The sequence below is a fragment of the Hippocampus bargibanti genome, linkage group LG05, assembly GCF_051943395.1.
Source record: "Hippocampus bargibanti isolate YZ-2025 linkage group LG05, ASM5194339v1, whole genome shotgun sequence".
NCBI lineage: Eukaryota > Metazoa > Chordata > Actinopteri > Syngnathiformes > Syngnathidae > Hippocampus > Hippocampus bargibanti.
In genome coordinates this window covers 14,048,806-14,068,297 of record NC_142738.1, presented here as the reverse complement: position 1 = coordinate 14,068,297, position 19,492 = coordinate 14,048,806, and the positions used below count along the sequence as shown (strand labels likewise).

Here is a 19,492-nt window from a genome sequence, read left to right as displayed (position 1 = left end):
AGATGGTGAAAGAAGCCTATGTTCCTCATCAAGTGTTTAATGCTGAGGATACCGGACACTCCATTCCATCAAGCCATTAACGACAATCACAAAGGTAAATAAAATGACTTATTGTACAGTACAGTTTATTTCTTTAATCATAATACTATATCACATTTATTATACATAAAATAGGGATAGGGATAATACAAGTGGGCCTCAATCGGCAGTACATTTGCACCTAAAATCTAGCAACCACTCATTTGAGGACAATGAGGTTAAAATCTTAGCGAAAGAACATAGATGGTTTGAAAGGGGGGTAAAAGAAGCGATTCTTATAAAACAACAATATCCTTCATTAAACCGGTCTGGTGGGGTGAGGTTCAATTTGGATTGTTCGTACAATAGCCTGCTTAGGCAAAACAGGTTAGTCAACATTCGTAATGCTGATGAGGTGATACCGGTGGGAGTGGGGCAAATAGGCCAGTCGTTAGTCAGGAATGTAGGAACAATCAGTGGGGCCACAGGGAGTGGTCCTCTGCTCCCCCAACCTGAGAGTAGGGACCTATCATAGCTGTGTCCGGCGCCGCCATGTCTGGACATTAGGGATATATAAATAGGGCCTATACGACGAGTCAGATTTTAGTTCGATGATGAAGCCTCTTGGATAGGAGGCGAAACGTCCGAAACCTTCAAATTTGTACAGATGACGGCTGAAGAAACCTTCTCATCGATGGACCACTCCTGTACGACTGAGAGCTTACACAGACGTATACATAAAATAAGGTATATTTTGTTTAGTTTTAAGGCTTAGAAAATTACAAAGTAGAAAATTATGTTTTATGGGGACGTGGGAACAGATTATTCTCATTTTAATGGTTTCCTATGGGAAATTAATTTTTAGGATACACACTTTTCGCCATACACAGTCTGTCTGGGAACCAATTAAGTTCATAAGCCAAGGTCCCACTATATATATATACAGTAAAGTCTCGTTATATCGATATTCTCGGGAGTTAGAAAAAATTTCGATATAACCGTACTGTCGATATATCCGTCCTGCGCCGAACTGCATTAACAAAAGCCGCCAAAAGAGGGCATTCAAGTGCCATATAAGAAACGGAGCTGGCCATGAGCTCGCCATTTTGTGCCTTTTTTTTGGGTGAGAGATGTTCCCCCAATGTTGCCTCAAAATGGCACATATAATTCTTTAATCGATTGCAAACATGTATGCTTTCCTCTACAGAACTATTTGAATCATATTCATAACTGGATGTGTAACAAGAAAGCATATTATGCGAATCTGAAGCCATTGTTTGGATTCACAAGCAATGCAAGACGTCTTGGCGTGAAGTCATTTTTATTGGTGTTTTGCATTTGAATAAAAAGTGACATAGGTTGTCCTTTACTACACAGTATGGAATGTACGGTAATTTTCAAAATCATCACGCTTCAGCAGACAAAAAAAGAAACATTGTTGCAAAAAAACGATTGCATTCATATACATGCAGTACAGTGGGCATGTACATAACACAACAGGGAAACTGCAACGCTTACATCTTACTGTATTCTCATCTCATCTCCCGTACCGCTTATTCCTCATTAGGGTCGCGTGGGTTGCTAGAGCCTATCTCAGCTATCTTCGGGCATGAGGCGGGGGACACCCCGAATTGGTTGCCAGCCAATCGCAGGGCACACAAAGACATACAACAGTCACTCTCACACTCACACCTAGGGACAATTTGGAGTGGTCAATCTGCCTGCCATGCATGTTTTTGGAGTGTGGGAGGACACCGGAGGACCCGGAGAAAACCCACGCGGGTCCGGGGAGAACATGCAAACTCCACACAGGGAGGCCGGACCGGGACGCGAACCAGCGACCTCTGCACTGTGAAGCCGGTGTGCTAACCACTCGACTACCGGGCCGCCCTTCTTACTGTATTATGTATGCAATTTAAAAAAAGTCATCAATCTTCTTCTGCTTCCCATTTTTACCTTTTAACACAAACACTTCAATCCCGTCTGCTACACACGAACTAGCGTCTGAAAATGAAAATGGCTCTGCTACACGGGAGCTGGTCACGTAACAAACTCACGTGACCAAGTCGAGCAATGGCGTGACCAATGGCGTGTATAGATATAAACATAGCAAAATGGCCGGCGGGAGATGAAAAAGAGCACCGTAGTAACCGGATTATCGTAAAAACCACGAATCGTACTAAACGGAACTAATTATACATAAAAAGACATGTGCACGGGAAATGCCCGAATAACATCCCGATATCACTGCTGTAGATCCTGGTTGTATATATATATATATATATATATAAGTTCTATTCAGACAATGTTAACTTCTGAGTGGTGTTTTTTAACAGAAGCTGTCAGGGGACCAGGGAGATCTTCCAGATGAGCTACAGGCCTTACAAGCCCTGAGAAGGTCATCTTCTTCAGGCTCACACTGCGTTCATGAGCACCACTGTGGCTCACAGGCCTCGCACAACTCCATCAAAGGCTGTCACCGGGCGGCCCGCAGCTCTTTGGAGATCAGCTCGATTCGAGGCAACGTCCAGAGAGCACATCCTCTTTTATGCGACTCTGTCAGCAGCCTGCGCAAGAAAAGCTGGCCGAGCGTCAAAGCCACCACCGGTTTCCACACGCAGTACAGCCTGGCAGAACAACACCATCGAGTCTTGAAGGACCACGTAGACGACCTTGGAGGGATGGACGGTGCTGGGTGTGACGTGTACCCACACAGGGCTGCCAATAGGAGAGGTCTTTACGAGATGGCCCAACAGAGATCTTTATCCATGGACTTTTAAACAACTAAACACACAGGAACTGCAATGATGCAATTGGTCAAACTTCAACTTTGTTTTGCTTCTGAATGTATTATTTAAAATGCATACATTTCATTCCATTAGCAAGGTTTACATGCAGTTTACATGTGTAAAACCGGTAGTCAAGACAGTTAAAAAATGGACAGATGAAGCAAAGTTAGCGCTACAAGAATGCTTAGACGGCACTCACTAATTGGAGCGTCTTTGAAACTTCAACGGGCACATTGGATGAATACACAGACACTGTGACATCATACATCAGTTTCTGTGAGGACATGTGTGTACCAACAAAGTCCTTCCGCTCATTCAACAACAACAAGCCATGGTTCACTCCCAAACTCAGGCAGCTTAGGAAAGAGAAAGAGTCCGCATTTAAAAGCGGCGATCGAGCAGTTTACAAACTCACCCGAAACAGGCTGACGAAGGAAATTAACATCGCAAAGAAAAGTTATGCGGAGAGGCTTAACAAACAGTTCTCCGCTAACGACTCTGCATCGGTGTGGAATGGCCTCAAAGCAATAACAAATTATCGGTGTGGAATGGCCTGAAAGCAATAACAAATTATCGTTTACCATCCCCCCAAGCAGTGTACAACAATGGTATGGCTGATGAGTTAAATACCTACTTTTGCCGATTTGAAAAGGACACCCCCATTTCCCTGGTCTGCCCACCATTACCAGAAACTACCGTATCTCCGCCCTCTGCCCTACAGATCCACGAACTGGACGTTAGACGGCTCTTCAAGCAGATCAAGAAAGCTGCGGGACCTGACAGAGTGTCCCCCTCCTGCCTGAAAGTCTGCGCTGACCAGCTGGCTCCGGTCTTCACACAAATCTTCAACAAATCCCTGAAGCAGTGTGAAGTTCCATCCTGCTTCAAACAGTCTACTATCGTCCCAGTTCCAAAGAAACCAGCACCCTCGGGATTGAACGACTATAGACCTGTTGCTCTGACGTCTGTGGTTATGAAGTCCTTTGAACGCCTCGTGCTGAACCACCTGAAGAACATCACCGGACCTCTGCTGGATCCTCTTCAGTTTGCCTATCGGCCAAACAGGTCTGTGGAGGATGCAGTCAACATCGGACTGCACCACATCCTCGACCACCTTGACGACACAGGAACCTACGCAAGGATATTGTTTTTGGACTAGAGCTCTGTGTTCAATACCATCATCCCAGAACTCTTCATCCCCAAACTTCTCCAGCTTGGTGTGTCCCCTACGATCTGCCAGTGGACCCTCAGCTTCCTGACAGGATGCAGGTCAGACTGGGAAATATATCATCCATAACACGAACCACGAGCACTGGAGCCCCGCAGGGATGCGTCCTCTCTCCATTGCTCTTCTCTCTCTACACGAACGACTGCACCTCAACGCACCCAGCTGTCAAAATCATAAAGTTCGCAGACGACACCATGGTCATCGGTCTATATATATATATATATATATATATATATATATATATATATATATATATATATATATATATGTATATATCAGTGGCGGTCCGTGCATTTCACACCTAGGCCTTCAGTGAAGTCCTGCTTAGTCCGACTTGAACAAATATGCCTCGTAATACCATAATTTATGACATAACGGCTGGAGATATCATTTACAAAAGCACACGCACGCAGTACTGGGCGTGGCATCACCTTAGTCGTCTACAACACAGGCTATTTTCCGGAGCAATTACACATCAATAAATCTGCATCAGCAATTAGAACTTGTCACTATACGTGATACTGCAAACACTTAAAAATAAAAGGAAATTTAAAATCATTTGTCCACAAAGTTTTATTAAGTCCACCAAGAATATGTCGATGAGAAGGTTTCTTCAGCCGTCATATGTACAAATTTGAAGGTTTCTGACGTTTCGCCTCCTATCCAAGAGGCTTCGTCAGCGAACTACAGTCTGACTGGTCATATCGGCCCTATTTATATATCCCTAATGTCCAGACATGGCGGCGCCGGACACAGCTATGATAGGTCCCTACTCTCAGGTTGGGGGGAGCAGAGGACCACTCCCTGTGGCTCCACTGATTGTACCTACATTCCTGACTAACGACTGGCCCATTTCCCCCACTCCCACCGGTATCACCTCATTATCATTACGAATGTTGCCTAACCTGTTTTGCCTAAGCAGGCTATTGTATGAACGATCCAAATTGAACCTCACCCCACCAGACCGGTTTAATGAAGGATTTTGTTGTTTTATAAGAATCGCTTCTTTTACCCCCCTTTCAAACCATCTATGTTCTTTCGCTAAGATTTTAAAGAGTGTAGGGGGTTAGAAACGACCTCTGTTATTGTATGTTAGTCGATTAGACTACCAAGTCAGGAGAGGGCGCTACGCGCCTGTGAATGGAACAGAGGAAGGCGATGTAGGCTCAGCTCACGCATGCGCAGTTGTCATAAATGCCGTTGCGTGAAGCTGATTAACACGGTTGTCTCGTGTTGTCTTTCCTCGTCGTTCACAGGTATTCAAAATAATAAGTGTTAGACATTCTCAAGATGTTAAAGTAATTGGGGACTTATTGGGCGATGCTAGATATGAAACCTTGTTTGTGGCTTTGATGAATATTTTGTGGCTTTGATGAATTTGGATTTTTGGATGTCAATTGTAGTTCCCAGTACAACACACACAAGCGGGCAGACGTGCATAAGCATGTGCGAATGTGGAGGATATATACAATGTATAGATGTTGAATGTATAGATCTACACATGAATGTATTCTGATATTGAAATTGCTGAATTGATGTTTTGATTAGTTGTCATAAATGCCGTTGTGTGAAGCTGATTAACACGGTTGTCTCGTGTTGTCTTTCCTCGTCGTTCACAGTGCAACCTGCCTGTGAAGCGCTTTGGACCGACCCAGGTATCCCCTAGGCCTGAGGCCGGTTACAGTTGCTAGCTTTTAGGTGCAAATGTACTGCCGATTGAGGCCCACTTGTATTATCCCTGCGATGTTGATAAAGTCTTTTTTTGAGAATTTGTTGAGTCTCCCCAATGTACTGCTCTTTACAATTGTCATTCTTACAATGTATGGAATAAACTACATTACTTTATTTTTCATTTGGTAGCCTATCTTTTTTGATGCACTCATTTTTGCCTTAACGTGTTTATCGGTTTGAAATAAGTAGGAATTTTGTGTTGCCAAAGGACTCTTTGTAATTTTTCAGAAACTCCTGCAATGTAAGGTACTGCTACTCCTCTCCTTTTTGTATTTTGAGAATTATTGGTTTCATTCCCTATTCTTTCTTTCTGACATTTGTTGAATGACCACTGAGGGTACCCACAGTTAGTGAGTGCTCGCCTGATATGTTTTGACTCCTTTTCTCTACCTTCAATGCTAGTTGGTATTAGTTTAGCCCTATGCTGGAGGGTTCTGATAACTCATAATTTGTGTTGTAAAGGGTGGTTAGAGTCAAAAAGTAAGTATTGGTCAGTGTGCGTAGCCTTCCTAAAGACTTCTCTTTTTAGCGCTCTGTCCTCTTTTATAATTACTTTTCAATCTAAGAAGGCTAGTTGGTTCTCTTTAATGTCCTCACGAGTAAATTTAATGTTGATGTCTACAGAGTTGAGGTGATCTGTGAAGGATTGAATTTCTAGTTTTTTAATTATGACAAAAGTATCGTCCACATATCTAAACCTTTTTGATCTACCTGTGTGTGATGTCACGAGAGGCTGTGTCCTAGAGGGCAAATACATCCCCCTAAGATGGCTCCACCCAGAGAGAGTCTTGGCCCCACCTGGTGGAAGGTAGCAATTAAACCCACACACCTGCAGCTGATCAGGGCTTGATTGGAAAGCAGGGCTCTTAAGCCTCTGAGTGTGGAGCTTGGGGAAAGACAAGCTCGATTGCTGTGCTCTGTGGAGAAGTTGATTGCTGCGTGGAACTCATTGCCAGTTGGGACCACACGACTGGACACTGGATTTGAACCTAGCTAAGGTGGCTAGGCTACATGATGAGGACGTCAAGAGGGGTGAGGCCTAGAGACTCTTGTAAAGAACTCCGTCTTCAGTTTTACCTCAGAAGAGACTTTATTTGGATTTAAGTATCAGAAGAGACTTTATTTGGATTTAAGTATCAGAAGAGACTTTATTTTGATAAGTATTGGAATAGACACCATTCAAACCTTTGTTGCTTGTGAATTCCCCCTGGAACCCTTGATTAAAACCTTTTGTTTGTATCCAAACCTGTCGTCCATTGCACTTCTTGTCCCGAGCTAGCCTCTCATGATATCACAGTGTTTTAAATAGCGACCGAAATTAGTTTTTTCTGTAGTGTGGTTCGACTCTCCCTTTGAGAGAAGGTGAGCGGCTCAGAGTCAAGACGTTTCTCCTCCACATGAGGTGCCTTGGGCATCTGATTAGGATGTCGCCTGGACACCTCCTTCATGAGTTGTTCCGGGCAAGTCCCACTGGCCAAAGACCATGGGGACAATCAAGGACACGCTAAACAGACGATGTCACCCAGCTGGCAAAAAAGCTGCTGCCCTCGCGACCCAACCCCTGATAAGCAGCAGAGAATGAGAGGCTGGCTGGATGGATGGGTGTTTTAAATACAAGTACAGGTAACATCTTGAGTTACGACCGGCACGATTTACGACCACCTGTAGTTACGACTACGACCGCCAGGCCCCTTTTTTTTTTTTTAATTCTACGCCTGGCGCCGAAATGTGCAAGCAGCTGGCAACGCGTACTACAATATTTGCCAGCCAGCATGTAACACACTCGCACAGCAATCTACTGCATTATGACACTCAATACAGTAGTAATACAGTGCAGATACAGTCTGGCAAACATCTCCTGTAGTCCGAGTGTGTGTGTCGGGTGACCTCTTCTGGCCGTTAGCGTATAGAGCGATTTTTCAACAGCTGTATTCTTTACGTATCAGTGTTTTCATTAACCTATAAACTATATAAAATGTAAATATAAAATGCAAATCGATAAGATGAAATATAAAATGATAAAAACAACACTGAAAGGTAAATATAAGTATAAGGAATAGCAGATGGCAGACTTGCCCCAGGATCGCATTGATGCAACACCACCATTAGGGCAGGAAGGAATAAAAAAGGTATGACCTTCTCTTCACGTGTTTGTGCTCCAGGGCAGTGCACATCGAAATGCTTGAAGATTTGACAACTGATGCCTTCATCAATGCCCTAAGATCCTTTGTAGCTATCCGTGGAGGTGTCAGACATATGAGATCTGATCAGGGCACAAACTTTATCGGAGCAAGAAATGAGATTGCAAGGGTTCTAAAAGAATTAAATCAAGAAAGATTAGCTTCCTACCTTTCAGAAAAACACTGCAACTTTCAGATGAACACCCCAAACTCAAGTCACACTGGCGGAGTATGAGAACATCAAATGAGGACATTGAGAAACATACTAAACACTTTCTTAACTCAAAGCGCCATAAGGTTAGACGGCTCTTCCCTGAGGACTTTCCTTTATGAAGCTATGTCCATTGTAAACAACCGCCCCTTAACTGTTGACAACATCAGTGATCCCATGCGTTTGGAACCTCTCACGCCAAATCCTTTGGTGACTATGAAGTCTTCTGTACCCCTTCCTCCACCTGGCAAGTTTATCCGGGAGGATCTGTACGGTGGAGAAGGATCCAATATCTCGCCGAATAATTCTGGCACAGGTGGAGGAAGGAATACCTGGCAAACCTTAACTTGAGGCCAGGGGTGTAAAACTCATTTCGCATCGCGGGCCACATACGGCCTAGGGATATGTCAAGTGGGCCGGACCATTAAAATTATACCATACTCTGCTAAAAATAGCAAAAATATCATGTATTTCCTTTGTTTTGGTGTAAAGAAGCACAAGAACATTAGGAAAATATTGACATTTAATGAACTATGCTTTTACAAAACATTTCATGAAACACCTCATATTTCCTTAGACAAATGTGCAATTTACATTTATCATTCACAAATATGCATTGCAACTGATCCCACTGATTGTACAAAGGCACAAAACTTTGATTGGCACTGAAAAATATAGTAATGCACTTTAAGATTAAATGAGACTTTTAAAGAAAGGGAATGTTTAAACCACTTACACATGCGCATATAAAATCTAAGTGTAATCCCTGCGTACACCTTACAAACTAAGGAGAGTGATTTTAAATGTTTAATGAAGAAAGTGTTCACCTGTCCTGTAAATCTGTAAACTTCATACATGAAACATACATACACATAAAATACATACTGAAAATTTATGGGGTTGTATGAACAGTAGAATTCCATCACATAACTTTTGTTTTGAAGCTGCTGACTAACATTAAAGTGTGGTATGGCAGGCTGTGGGTAATGTTGCTGTCGCTGAGAAGTTTGTCAAACTGACGATGGTTCAGACCTCTGGACCGGATGAAATTTACAGTGCGAAAACCACCTCCATGACGTGGTCCATTTTCAGTGACTTGCAACACAATGCCTCCTGGTGCAAAATACAGTGAAATGTCCAGAAACGACCTCCTCCATTAAGGGCTTGTACTTTGTCTTTGAACTTTGTCGCGACACCTGCTTTCTTTCCGACCGTGGATGACGCGCCGTCTGTAGCCAGGCTGACAGCGCGGGACCAGTCCACTCCAACTCTGTCCAATGCAGCAACGTCAGAGCCGAAAATGTCCTCGGCTGTTGTGGTGTCCATCATTGGCACCAACTCAAGAAACTCTTCAGTAACAGTCAATGTCTCATCAACTCCTCGAATAAGTATGGCTAGTTGGGCCACGTCTGTGATGTCAGTGCTCTCGTCAATTGCCACGGAAAATGCAATAAATCCTCTCTGCTATAGTATTCCTCGTCAGGCTAATATTGGCAAAAGCTTGTCGCTTCTCGGAACATACAAGTTCAGCCACCTTCATCATGCATCATTTAACAAAGTCACCGTCGAAATACGGCTTCGATGCTAATGCTATTTCGCTAGCAATTAGGTAGCTGGCTTTTACCGCTGCTTCACTGACTTCTCGGTTCCGGATGAAAGTTGACTGCTGTTTCCTCAGACCCGCCAGCAATTCATTAACCTTTTCTCTTCTCAGTTGTCCTTGCAACCCGTCACATTTTTCGCTGTGATGAGTCTCGTAGTGGCGTCGAATATTATATTCCTTCAATACTGAAACTTTTTGCAAACACACCAAGCACAAAGGTTTTCCGTGCATCTCTGTACATAAATAGGACGTGGTCCATTTTTCTTTGAAAATTCTACACTCCTTATCTACTTTTCTCCGTTTGGATAACGACATTTTGGCTAATGAGGGTTTAGCAGAGAGGTAGAGGTATTAACGTCATCCTAACAAGCAGCAGATGGCGCATTGACACCGTCTGCTGTTTTCAGTCTGTCTCAGTGATGCGGCGTGTCTTCTACTCTGATCGAAAGAGTGCGCCCCTTAGCGGATAATCCATGAATTGCAGCGAATTCAAAATATGTTGGAACTGTATAGTGCCTCTTTGCAATTTTTTGATGATGATACTAGTGCAGCGTGTTCGACTGGAAACAAATTCCTTGTGTGTTCTACATACTTGGCAATGAAGATGATTCTGATTCTGATATTAATTCCATGTCTTTTATGCATTTTTCCACTTTCAAATTATCCTGCGGGCCTGATCGAACCTCCTTGGGGGCTGGTTCCGGCCCGCGGGCCCTATGTTTGATACTGTTGGGTTATTTTTTATCGTTCGCCCTTGGTTCATTGCTTCGACGGGTGTTGATGGAGATCGATGGTTAAATCATCAGGGAGCCAGGACTTGAACAGAAAGTTGATTTAATTTGGAGAGCACGGGCATTGTAGTGTCGCGGAGGAGGGAGCGCATGGCGAGAGAGAGAGATGAACGGGCTGCAGGAGTATTTATGCGGCACATAGTAATGACGCGACAGGATGTGACGTAATAAAAATGCGACATCGTGTAAAGGAAGGCAGGATATGGCATACGAGGAAGTTCAAAATGTAAACAAAGATTACAGAGCGATGTTTAGAGATGTTTGTATGGCGAATTACCCTAACATCTACCCCCTGACGAACATTTTTAACATCGGTCGAGGTGAACAGAAAAGAAAATCATAATGGAAACATTCTCAAATCAAAGTCATGTCATTCTCTAGCTACAATAGTCAAATCTTCATGGGGTCCTGGATGGTGATCACCAGGATGACGAGTAGGAACAAAATCGTTTGTAGCATTTGTCGCAAGCAGGCCCAAGGGTGTGGTACAGACGACGAGCTGGTGAATGGGAAAAGGTGTGTGATCTTCGGCTCCAGTTGTGCATCGGGAATCTTCTTGACGAACGGCTAGCAGCTCCGCAACCGGTCCATCCCACTTTGGCGTGGCCCACGTCATCTTCTTCATACCGCATCTCTGTCCTGTGGAGACTAAAAGAAGACTTGTGCCAGGTCACATGTCAAAGGGATGGTTTCATTCTGCACAGCACCCTTTCTTGGTGTTTCTTTCCCTATCAAAATTTGTCTCATCGTTTAGGCTCTATAATGCATTCTCTCACAGAAATGGCAGACATTGTTATTGTTAGATTTTAGTTGGTTAGTGTATGTTAGTTGTTAGTGAGTCTGCATTTCTGGAGGGCACCACTTTCTTGTGGGAATGATATCGCAGCTAACATCACTCAACACCAAAAGTGAAAATTTTGGCAATGATGATCTAGGCTATTGCCATTCCCCCCTGTTGAGACATGAAAAGTCTCAATTTGCCAATTGGGAACGTGTTTGCGCGGAACACGATCCCTCTTGGACATTGCACAGATCATCAATACGATCAGTCAGACCCTAGTTCGCTGACGAAGCCTCTTGGATAGGAGGCGAAACGTCCGAAACCTTCAAATTTGTACAGATGACGGCTGAAGAAACTTTCTCATCGATGGACCACTCCTGTACGACTGAGAGCTTACACAGACATCAATTTGCATAAAACTGCTTGTCAATCATTGGTAAAAAATTTGGAGTCCAAATTTTGGCATGTCTCTCAACACCTGCATGAGAACTAATTCATGTAGCGTGTACCACGGAATTTTTGTACATTGAGCACAGCTTCTTCTGCTGTTACTCCTTTTCTGGCACCCAAGCAAATCATCTCTGCAAAAAATGTGTTTTTGGTGGACATTTGCATGTCACCAAATTGTATGGGTGGAGGACAGCCTTCTACAATTTGCACAAGTTGACATGGTCGTCAACATTACGGCGATCTGTGTAAATGGTCATCTCGTACTCGCCTTTTGTCATTCAGTTGGAGGGCACCAGTTGACAGTCAGTTTCGCTTCTGCGTAGGACATCCATTCGTGCAACCCAGCTTCATCTGCGGCCACCCTGGCACGGATTCCGCAGGAGTCCTCCCCTGCTGAAGGATCTCTTTCTCTCAATTCTGAAAGAAGCTGGTTAGCGTGGAAGCCCTACACAATATATCTGATTTCGCCTGAATCTCTGGCTGACATCGGTGCCCACTCAACTCATTTGCCAATTTCATTCTTACCGGCGAGAAATTCCTTTAATGTGCACTGCAGTCAATTACTCCAATGTGCACTGCATCCAATTCATAATAATAATAATGATAATAATTCACAATCAAATCAATCTTGACAGATTATCCTGCACTTTTAGTCGTAACTATAAACTACTTTTGAACTGACAAATGTCATCACTGTACGCAAAGGCAGCCAGAAGATAAATTAGCATCTGCATGCTGTCTTAATAAACGTTGGATTTCCTCCATTGCATCTCCAACATTGAATACTTTCAATGCAATCAAGCCTAATTGTAACAATTCGTTGCTCGCTAGATGGTTGGATGAGAAATATGTGCAATAAAAACTGTCATGCATTACAATAAATGCCACACATTACGCTTTTGGAAAACAAACTATTCTCAATATGGACTTTGTCATTGATCCCAAATCATCAGGTGGGTGTGCCAACTCTAGTTCTGCAGGTGCATCCCACCAGCCATTGCGGCCTCTCCTTTGTTGGGTCTCCTATGACAATTGGAGCAGAGATTAAACTTTGTTTCCAAAAACACCAAGAATGCAAATTCGGTTCGGATGATACTCCGGATGAAAATCACAGGATGGGTGGATGCAAATGGCTTGTGCACCCCACAGTTCATCAATTCATCCTGCAAATGGAACAATTTCTCAACCATCATACCAGCTCTGTTTGCGAATTGTTGCTTTACACATCATCTGCACAAAAAGCATAATGAAAAAAGTTCAGTCATCAAATTTTGCAACTCCATCTTTTCCTTTTGAAATTAATTTCTCTGCTCAGAAACTAATAAAGGTGCATCCGATCAAATTCAATTCATCGTTTTTATGAATCAAATCATCTGCTCTGTGATTTCAGGGGATGACAATTGTCAGGTCAAAACCAGTGTAATGATCACGTCACAATCATTATCTTAATAAATCTATAACTTTCCTTCTATGAAATGTCCAATAATCTCAACTGGTGAATCTCTGTAAGGACTTAATCACCAGCAAATTTAGTTACATTTACCTTGCCAATTCCATCCAATTCAAGATAAATGTTCCTGTTATTCAGCCCAATTTACTGACCATTTTATTTACTTTTTCCAATTGAACCGTCGTTTACGAGCCAGCACAGTGGGGCCTCAGAATTTTCTCTGGGTCTTTTAAACCCCTCTTTGAAGCTCTGTGCTGACAAAAACCCTTGATAAGAGGCATCGTAAATAACTCTGGCTTGTTTCAAATGGCTTGAACAAGCTGTGTACAGAACATGGTTCAGCTCTGTTTGACAAACTAAACTCATAATTTTATAAAGTCACTCTTTGATTCTGTCATTTTATACAATTTCCATTTCATTTCGCATTTGCCCAAATCAGGATTTCAAAATGATTTGTCTTACATGGAAAAGGGCATGTAGCTTCAAAAGAGTGAATTAATCATAATCATTTATCATTGAATCTAGCACCATCTATCTTGCTGATTTCAGTTCAATTTGAGATAAACATCCTTATTTCCTCAATTGAACCGTGATAGAGGAAAAACTTGAGCAAAAACATACATGATTGTTATCCTAAGGAATGCAATGGTCTCACTGCTTAAACACCATCCCCCAGTTTTTGAGACACAGCAGGCCAGATCCCAGCAGTCATAAATAACTCCGAAACGCAAATGGCCAATGTTCAAATCGCTCTTGAGAACAATGTGGCACAATTTCAACGCTGATAATTTTAGAAATTCACTGTAGTTCGGCTTATGTCTATTCATTTGTCCGCTGTCTTCATTTATTTGCTCACTCAGTCTAATTAATTATTTAATTCAGTTTTTTGTTTCAAGTAGACGGCATTCATCAATAAGCTATGGAAAAAGAAACAGTGTTATGTCATTCATGAGGACGTCGAGCAGAGACGAAAGTCTCCTCGCTGCATGGTTGAACAGGTCTCCCGATGAGACAGGACAGCCCACTCCATGGCACCCGGTCGAGTCCTCTTGTGATGACAAAACATTCTAGATATTCTTGCTTCGGTGTTCGAACATCAATCGAGGGTGAAGAGCTGGGTTGCTGAGCGGCGCAGGGGTATATCGCTCTCTCCGTGACCAACTGTTGTCGCATGCGGGCGTGCAACGTTTGCATTGTGTTGCCTGCTTAACAGTAAGAGGACTCCACTTTCTCGGCGGCTTTCAAAACTCTTAAATACACTTTTGAGTCAGGGTGTAATCCGAAGCAGGCTTCTGATTGGCCGCCGGTGCCGAGTATGCAAATTGCCAAACGAACGTTCTCGTCTCATTTTCCGTACCGCTTATTCCTCATTAGGGTTGCGGGGGTTGCTGGAGCCTATCTCAGCTGTCTTCGGGCACGAGGCGGGGGACACCCTGAATTGGTTGCCAGCCAATTCGCAAACGAACGTTCGAAGACGCGAAAAATTATGACACATAAAGTTTGTTAAATCCTCTCGCAAATTGCCAAACGAACGTTCGTTTGGCAATTTGGATACTCTGCACCGGCAGCCAATCAGAAGCATGCTTCGGACTACACCCTGACTCAAAAGTGTCCTTCAGAGTTTTGAAACCTGCTGAGAAAGTGGAGTCAACGTGGCTTGTAGCGATTTGTTACCCGCTTTCTACGCAAAAAAGCAAATGGCACACGAGGGTGCAAAATGACGCAATCCCGGAAGATGACATCAATTTACGGGACGCAGGGAAAATACGCATCGAAGGAAGAGTCCAAATTGAGTCAATAATCTGTGGCGAGTTGAGTCAATCATCCGGCATTGGCGAGGTGATCGCGAACCATATAAATGCCCCGTGTCCGTGATTAGAGAATTGACAGCAGGTGGAGAATGGCCGGGAGAGGCAGCCCCCCCCCCCCTGCCCCGCTGTCAACTCGCAAGTGACAGAAGCAAAGACGTGGTTTCGGTGTTCGAAAAAAAACGCTTTTCGAACAGGGTCCTGGAATGAATTTTGGTCGAGAAATAGGGTACCACTGTACTAATGGAGCCTTTCCAAACAGAGATATACCTGTATCCTTCTGTGTTCTCCTTATAATCCTTGGACAATGAAGATGATTGTAATTCTAATTGTGAATTGACAATTAATATCAACTGTTGACTAGCATTTAGTTGTGCTTGGATGTGTGGTATTGGGTTACCATGCATTCATGTTATATAGTCACCATTTTTATCATAGGTGTGTAATCCAGGTTTGGGGAAAAAATGATTTCCCTGTGTCTGATTATAATTTAATATTTCAGTTTCCGGCAATAGAGTGGAGTTTGTGAAAGGGTGGAGAAAAAAAAGACACAAACTTTTTTTTTATGCTGACAGATACCTTAATTTATCGAAGAAACGCTCTTTTGACATTGAAAATTTGCTGTCAATAGTAATTGAGCATTCTTGAAAAATGAGCAGAAATGACAGTAAACCCAGCGAATAAGTCACCAATTTACATGATTTCATCATGACAGGTAAATTCTACTGTGACAGAAATCAGGAAGATACAGTAATAAAAATGCTTAGTTGTCACCATGGAGTATGTCTTTGATGCAAACATATGGTTCCAGATCTGTGCATTGTTCATCCTGCCAAAGGCCATCTGAAAGAATTAAAGGTTGATGTTTTATCACATGAGATTGTTAGCAAAGATGAATCAAATTTTACGTACCAGTCTCGTCAATGGCAACACAGTCCCCGGTGTTAGAAGGCTCCGGCGGAGTTGCATTGGTATCAAAGTTAAGGAAATCTTGTTCGGTGCCATCAATCCAGATGAAATCATCATCCTGGAAAGCAAAGTCACTGTTAAAGACCATGATAGATTTGCAATTGTTTGCTTGTCATGAGACATTTGTTCCAAAAAAAAAAACCTCTCCGACTGAACTCAAGTGAACATTTGTATCGGGTCAATGTTTCACCTCAATTGCATCAGTCAATCCAATCCAGACTAGGTCGGCAGTATCAGCGGCTCGAATCAGTTCAAGGACAAACGCGTTTTCCAGGGCGTTGTGGATGGAAACAAGATTTGCGCCGAGAATATTGCAGATGCTCTGATGGAAAGAGTGGTATGTTAATTTCACTTATTAAAGTTTGCCAAATGTTTGGCCAAATAAATTGAGGTAGGACTAATTAAATCGACACCCAGAGGCATCATTCAATAGAATAGCACTATAGTACATGTTGGGGACGTCATCACAATGATTACTATCCATACCTCAGCATCTGCAAAGCTCCTCGGATCATCTTGGTAGATATAGCAGTTACAGTCTAAACGGGTCCAACCTTTAGGACAGTTATTATCTGCACACAATTGTTTGAAGAAGAAAACAGGATCCATCAATCAAAACCAGTTATTAATTTGGAAAAAAATATGAGTGAGGCCTACCAACCTTTGGTTTGAATCTTTTTAAGAGACCACTGTGAAGAAAAAAATGCACACAAAACAAAACAAATTTGTGGAACAGTTATGTACATGAAGACACTACTATCAGTGGTACATTCAAGATGGCGCCGCGAAAGTGGCTGCCTTTACAGCACACACATTTTGTTCTTTTACTCCTTTTCCTGACATCTTCCTTTCATAACTTTGATGCTGTCAGTTGTGCATTTCTCCACAGTGGGACGAATAAAGGTATTCCAATCTAATCTAATCGATTTATCAAGTTTTGGTTTATGGAAATCTTTAAAGTTTCTCAAAGTGTGAGACCCGATGGTTGTTTGTATGTGCGCCGTGCTGCAATCAGTTCAGGGTGTCCCCCGCCAAATACCCGAAGACCGCTGGGACAAACTCCAGCATGTCTGTCTCTTAGGATAAAGCGGACAAGAATGTTGATAATCAATTCACAATTTCAATATTTCATTTGTTTTAAAATTGTCCAAATCCTCAGAGGTCTCTACATTTGCTCAGATTTCTTCCTCAAAGACACTGATTACTTTGTTGTTTTCCAAAATACAAAATGTGTCAATCTGTTTATATTATGGAAATTTATGCTCAACATTTCTTCCATGCTTTGGTAATTGAACACTCACAAATTTTCCCTATTTAAATAGTTTGTTGCAATCCTACAAAACATCAAACACCCTTGTAATTAATGTAATGTTAGTTTAAGTCCGTGGGTGAGGTTTTGACTTACAACTCCAGTAAGCAGTCCACTGATCCCACACGCGAGGTACAGCAAGCGAAGAGCAAATGCCATCTGTGAAACAAAAGTAAAATGCTTCATATTTACAACAATAAAGGCTTCATATTTCTGATAATAAATGTGAGTATTACACTTTTAGTACATCTTAACCTTATCAAACAAAAACGCAACACAAGTTGAAAAAGTAAGAAGAAATGGAAGAGTTACAGTACCTTGCCAAGAATGAGAATATGTTGCGCTGCCAGTCTTTGCAACATGTATTTATACAACATATCAGATGGGGACCCGCCTCCAAACTTTATCAAGACTGTTTGATCTTTCACAATTTAATGTTGTACCATATCCAACTTGGGAATTAATAAACTATAGGAACTCTGGTTTCCTCCTACATTCCAAAAACATGTATGGTCGTCTAATTGATCACTCTAAATTACTGGCCCTTGGTGTGAGTGTGAGAGTTAATGGTTGTTCATCTATATCAGGGGTGTCCAAAGTCGGTCCTCGAGGGCCGCCGTCCTGCCTATTTTCCAACTCTCCCAGTAGCAACGCACCTGATTCAAATCATCAGGACCATTTTGATGCTGCTTCAGAGCTGGCTGATGAGCTGATCATTTGAATCAGGTGTGTTGGTCCTGGGAGAGCTGGAAAACAGGCAGGACAGCGGCCCTCAAGGACCGACTTTGGACACCCCTGGTCAATATGTAACCAACGATTGGCCGGCAACCATTTCAGGGTACCCGAAGACAGCTGCGATCGGCACCAGCACCCCTTGGGAATCTTGTGAGAATTAGCGGAAATGGAATTTCCATGGACAGTATTTTCGGAACTTTCAATTCATACATGTCTGGTAAGTGGGCTTGTAAGTGAGGTTGGAACTACAGTATTTCATGTCATCATCTTCAACTAGCACGGCCTGGGTAAAGTTAGTCTAGTGCAGACATGGGCAAACTACGGCCCGCGGGCCACATACGGCCCGTTCGGCTTTTTAATCCAGCCCGCCGAACTTGTCCAAATTATAGTAAAAACAGTGTCTAATAGTCTAAAAATGTTAGAGGACAAGTCAGACAACTCTGAAAAGTTGCCTGCCTGGCCATAAAGAAAGACGAGAAATCGCAAAAAAAAAAAACATTATCGCAAAGTATATAGGTTTTTACCTACCTTAATGTACGGAAAATATCGGTGGCCGAAGGTTGTATTGCAGTTGTCTTTTGCCGTCTTTGTGCACAATGCGTTGTTTTTGTTGCGTTGTCTCCTACGAGCCACTGAGCGCCTTTCATAACTGTCAAGTGCACTTTACAGTCACGGTTTAATGTAAATTTACTTTTTATAGCAACACAAATTTTGTTATCTTATTTTGAATCTTTCTTCTGGGGCTAAGGTTATGTGCATCAACTTTGGAAAATGATATGCAAACGCACGACTTTGCTTCGGACTTTCCCAAGCGTTCTTGGGAAACCGTTGTACTAAGTTCATCCTGTCTACTTGATATCTAATGTTGAGCAGATTCTTTACTTACGGACAGTGTAGGTGTTCAAATAAATACCTGACATGTTTCGGCGACTACTTCCGCCTTCGTCAGAGTGTTAGTTCTTGGGAATGTCCGAAGCAGGAAGCAAGCTTCTGATTGGCTGCTGTAAGTAGCCTATGTTTGTGTGCTTGGCAACGATACACGTGTACTGTTTGCGCATGAAGGCGAGCGAGGGCGTCCGTGGCGAGTTTGTCGAGTGCGCAGTCAGGACAATCCATCCATGATTTTGCGGAGTTTAACATAAGTAGATATTATTGAGCTTGAGTATTTCGTTGTGTAACATTATGTATTGAATGTTGAATGTGATTCCTTTTTTCAATAAATGTTGATTTCTTTAACTTTCCACATTCGATTGAAACTTATTAAAAACAGACGTAATCTTGATAAATCACAGTGTGTATGTTATTTTAATCTATTTACATTTCCTCCTCCCAGTATCTGCAAATTAGTATGTAAATGCCATATCTTGCATATTCCTTGAGACAAATTTATGAACTGATAAGGGCTTTTTTCACATTTGAAAGACTGCTAATAAATCAAT

General features: G+C 42.5%; 2 protein-coding genes across 6 annotated transcripts in view; one reads left to right on the top strand and one right to left on the bottom strand.

The window, feature by feature from the left end:
• LOC148898021 (neuropilin and tolloid-like protein 2) overlaps window positions 1–4,262 on the top strand; it is a 41,670-nt gene extending 37,408 nt beyond the window's left edge. For 4 of the 5 annotated variants that reach the window (XM_088996791.1, XM_088996792.1, XM_088996788.1 and 1 more), the window contains one exon: window positions 2,355–4,262. In XM_088996791.1, coding sequence (XP_088852917.1) covers window positions 2,355–2,798 — 444 coding nt within the window. In that variant the 3' untranslated portion in view covers window positions 2,799–4,262. The remainder of the gene's footprint in view (window positions 1–2,354) is intronic. The other variant, XM_088996789.1, reaches the window with a different exon arrangement.
• An 11,501-nt stretch (window positions 4,263–15,763) lies between these two features.
• LOC148898020 (snaclec purpureotin subunit beta-like) lies at window positions 15,764–17,545 on the bottom strand. The gene is made up of 6 exons (XM_088996787.1): window positions 17,415–17,545; window positions 16,671–16,698; window positions 16,496–16,581; window positions 16,200–16,331; window positions 15,953–16,067; window positions 15,764–15,883 (listed from the first exon to the last, which is right to left on the bottom strand). Exons 1-6 carry the CDS (start codon window positions 17,502–17,504, stop codon window positions 15,804–15,806), a joined length of 531 nt encoding a protein of 176 aa, XP_088852913.1. The 5' UTR covers window positions 17,505–17,545; the 3' UTR covers window positions 15,764–15,803.
• Between the last annotated feature and the right edge of the window lie 1,947 nt (window positions 17,546–19,492).

Coding starts and splice junctions, on each gene's coding strand:
- LOC148898020 (XM_088996787.1), bottom strand. CDS start 17,504: ATGAAGCATTTTACTTTTGTTTCACAGATGGCATTTGCTCTTCGCTTG. Junction 16,699..17,414: donor GTGGACTGCTTACTGGAGTT/GTAAGTCAAAAC, acceptor TTTTCTTCACAG/TGGTCTCTTAAAAAGATTCA. Junction 16,332..16,495: donor GGAGCTTTGCAGATGCTGAG/GTATGGATAGTA, acceptor TCTTTCCATCAG/AGCATCTGCAATATTCTCGG.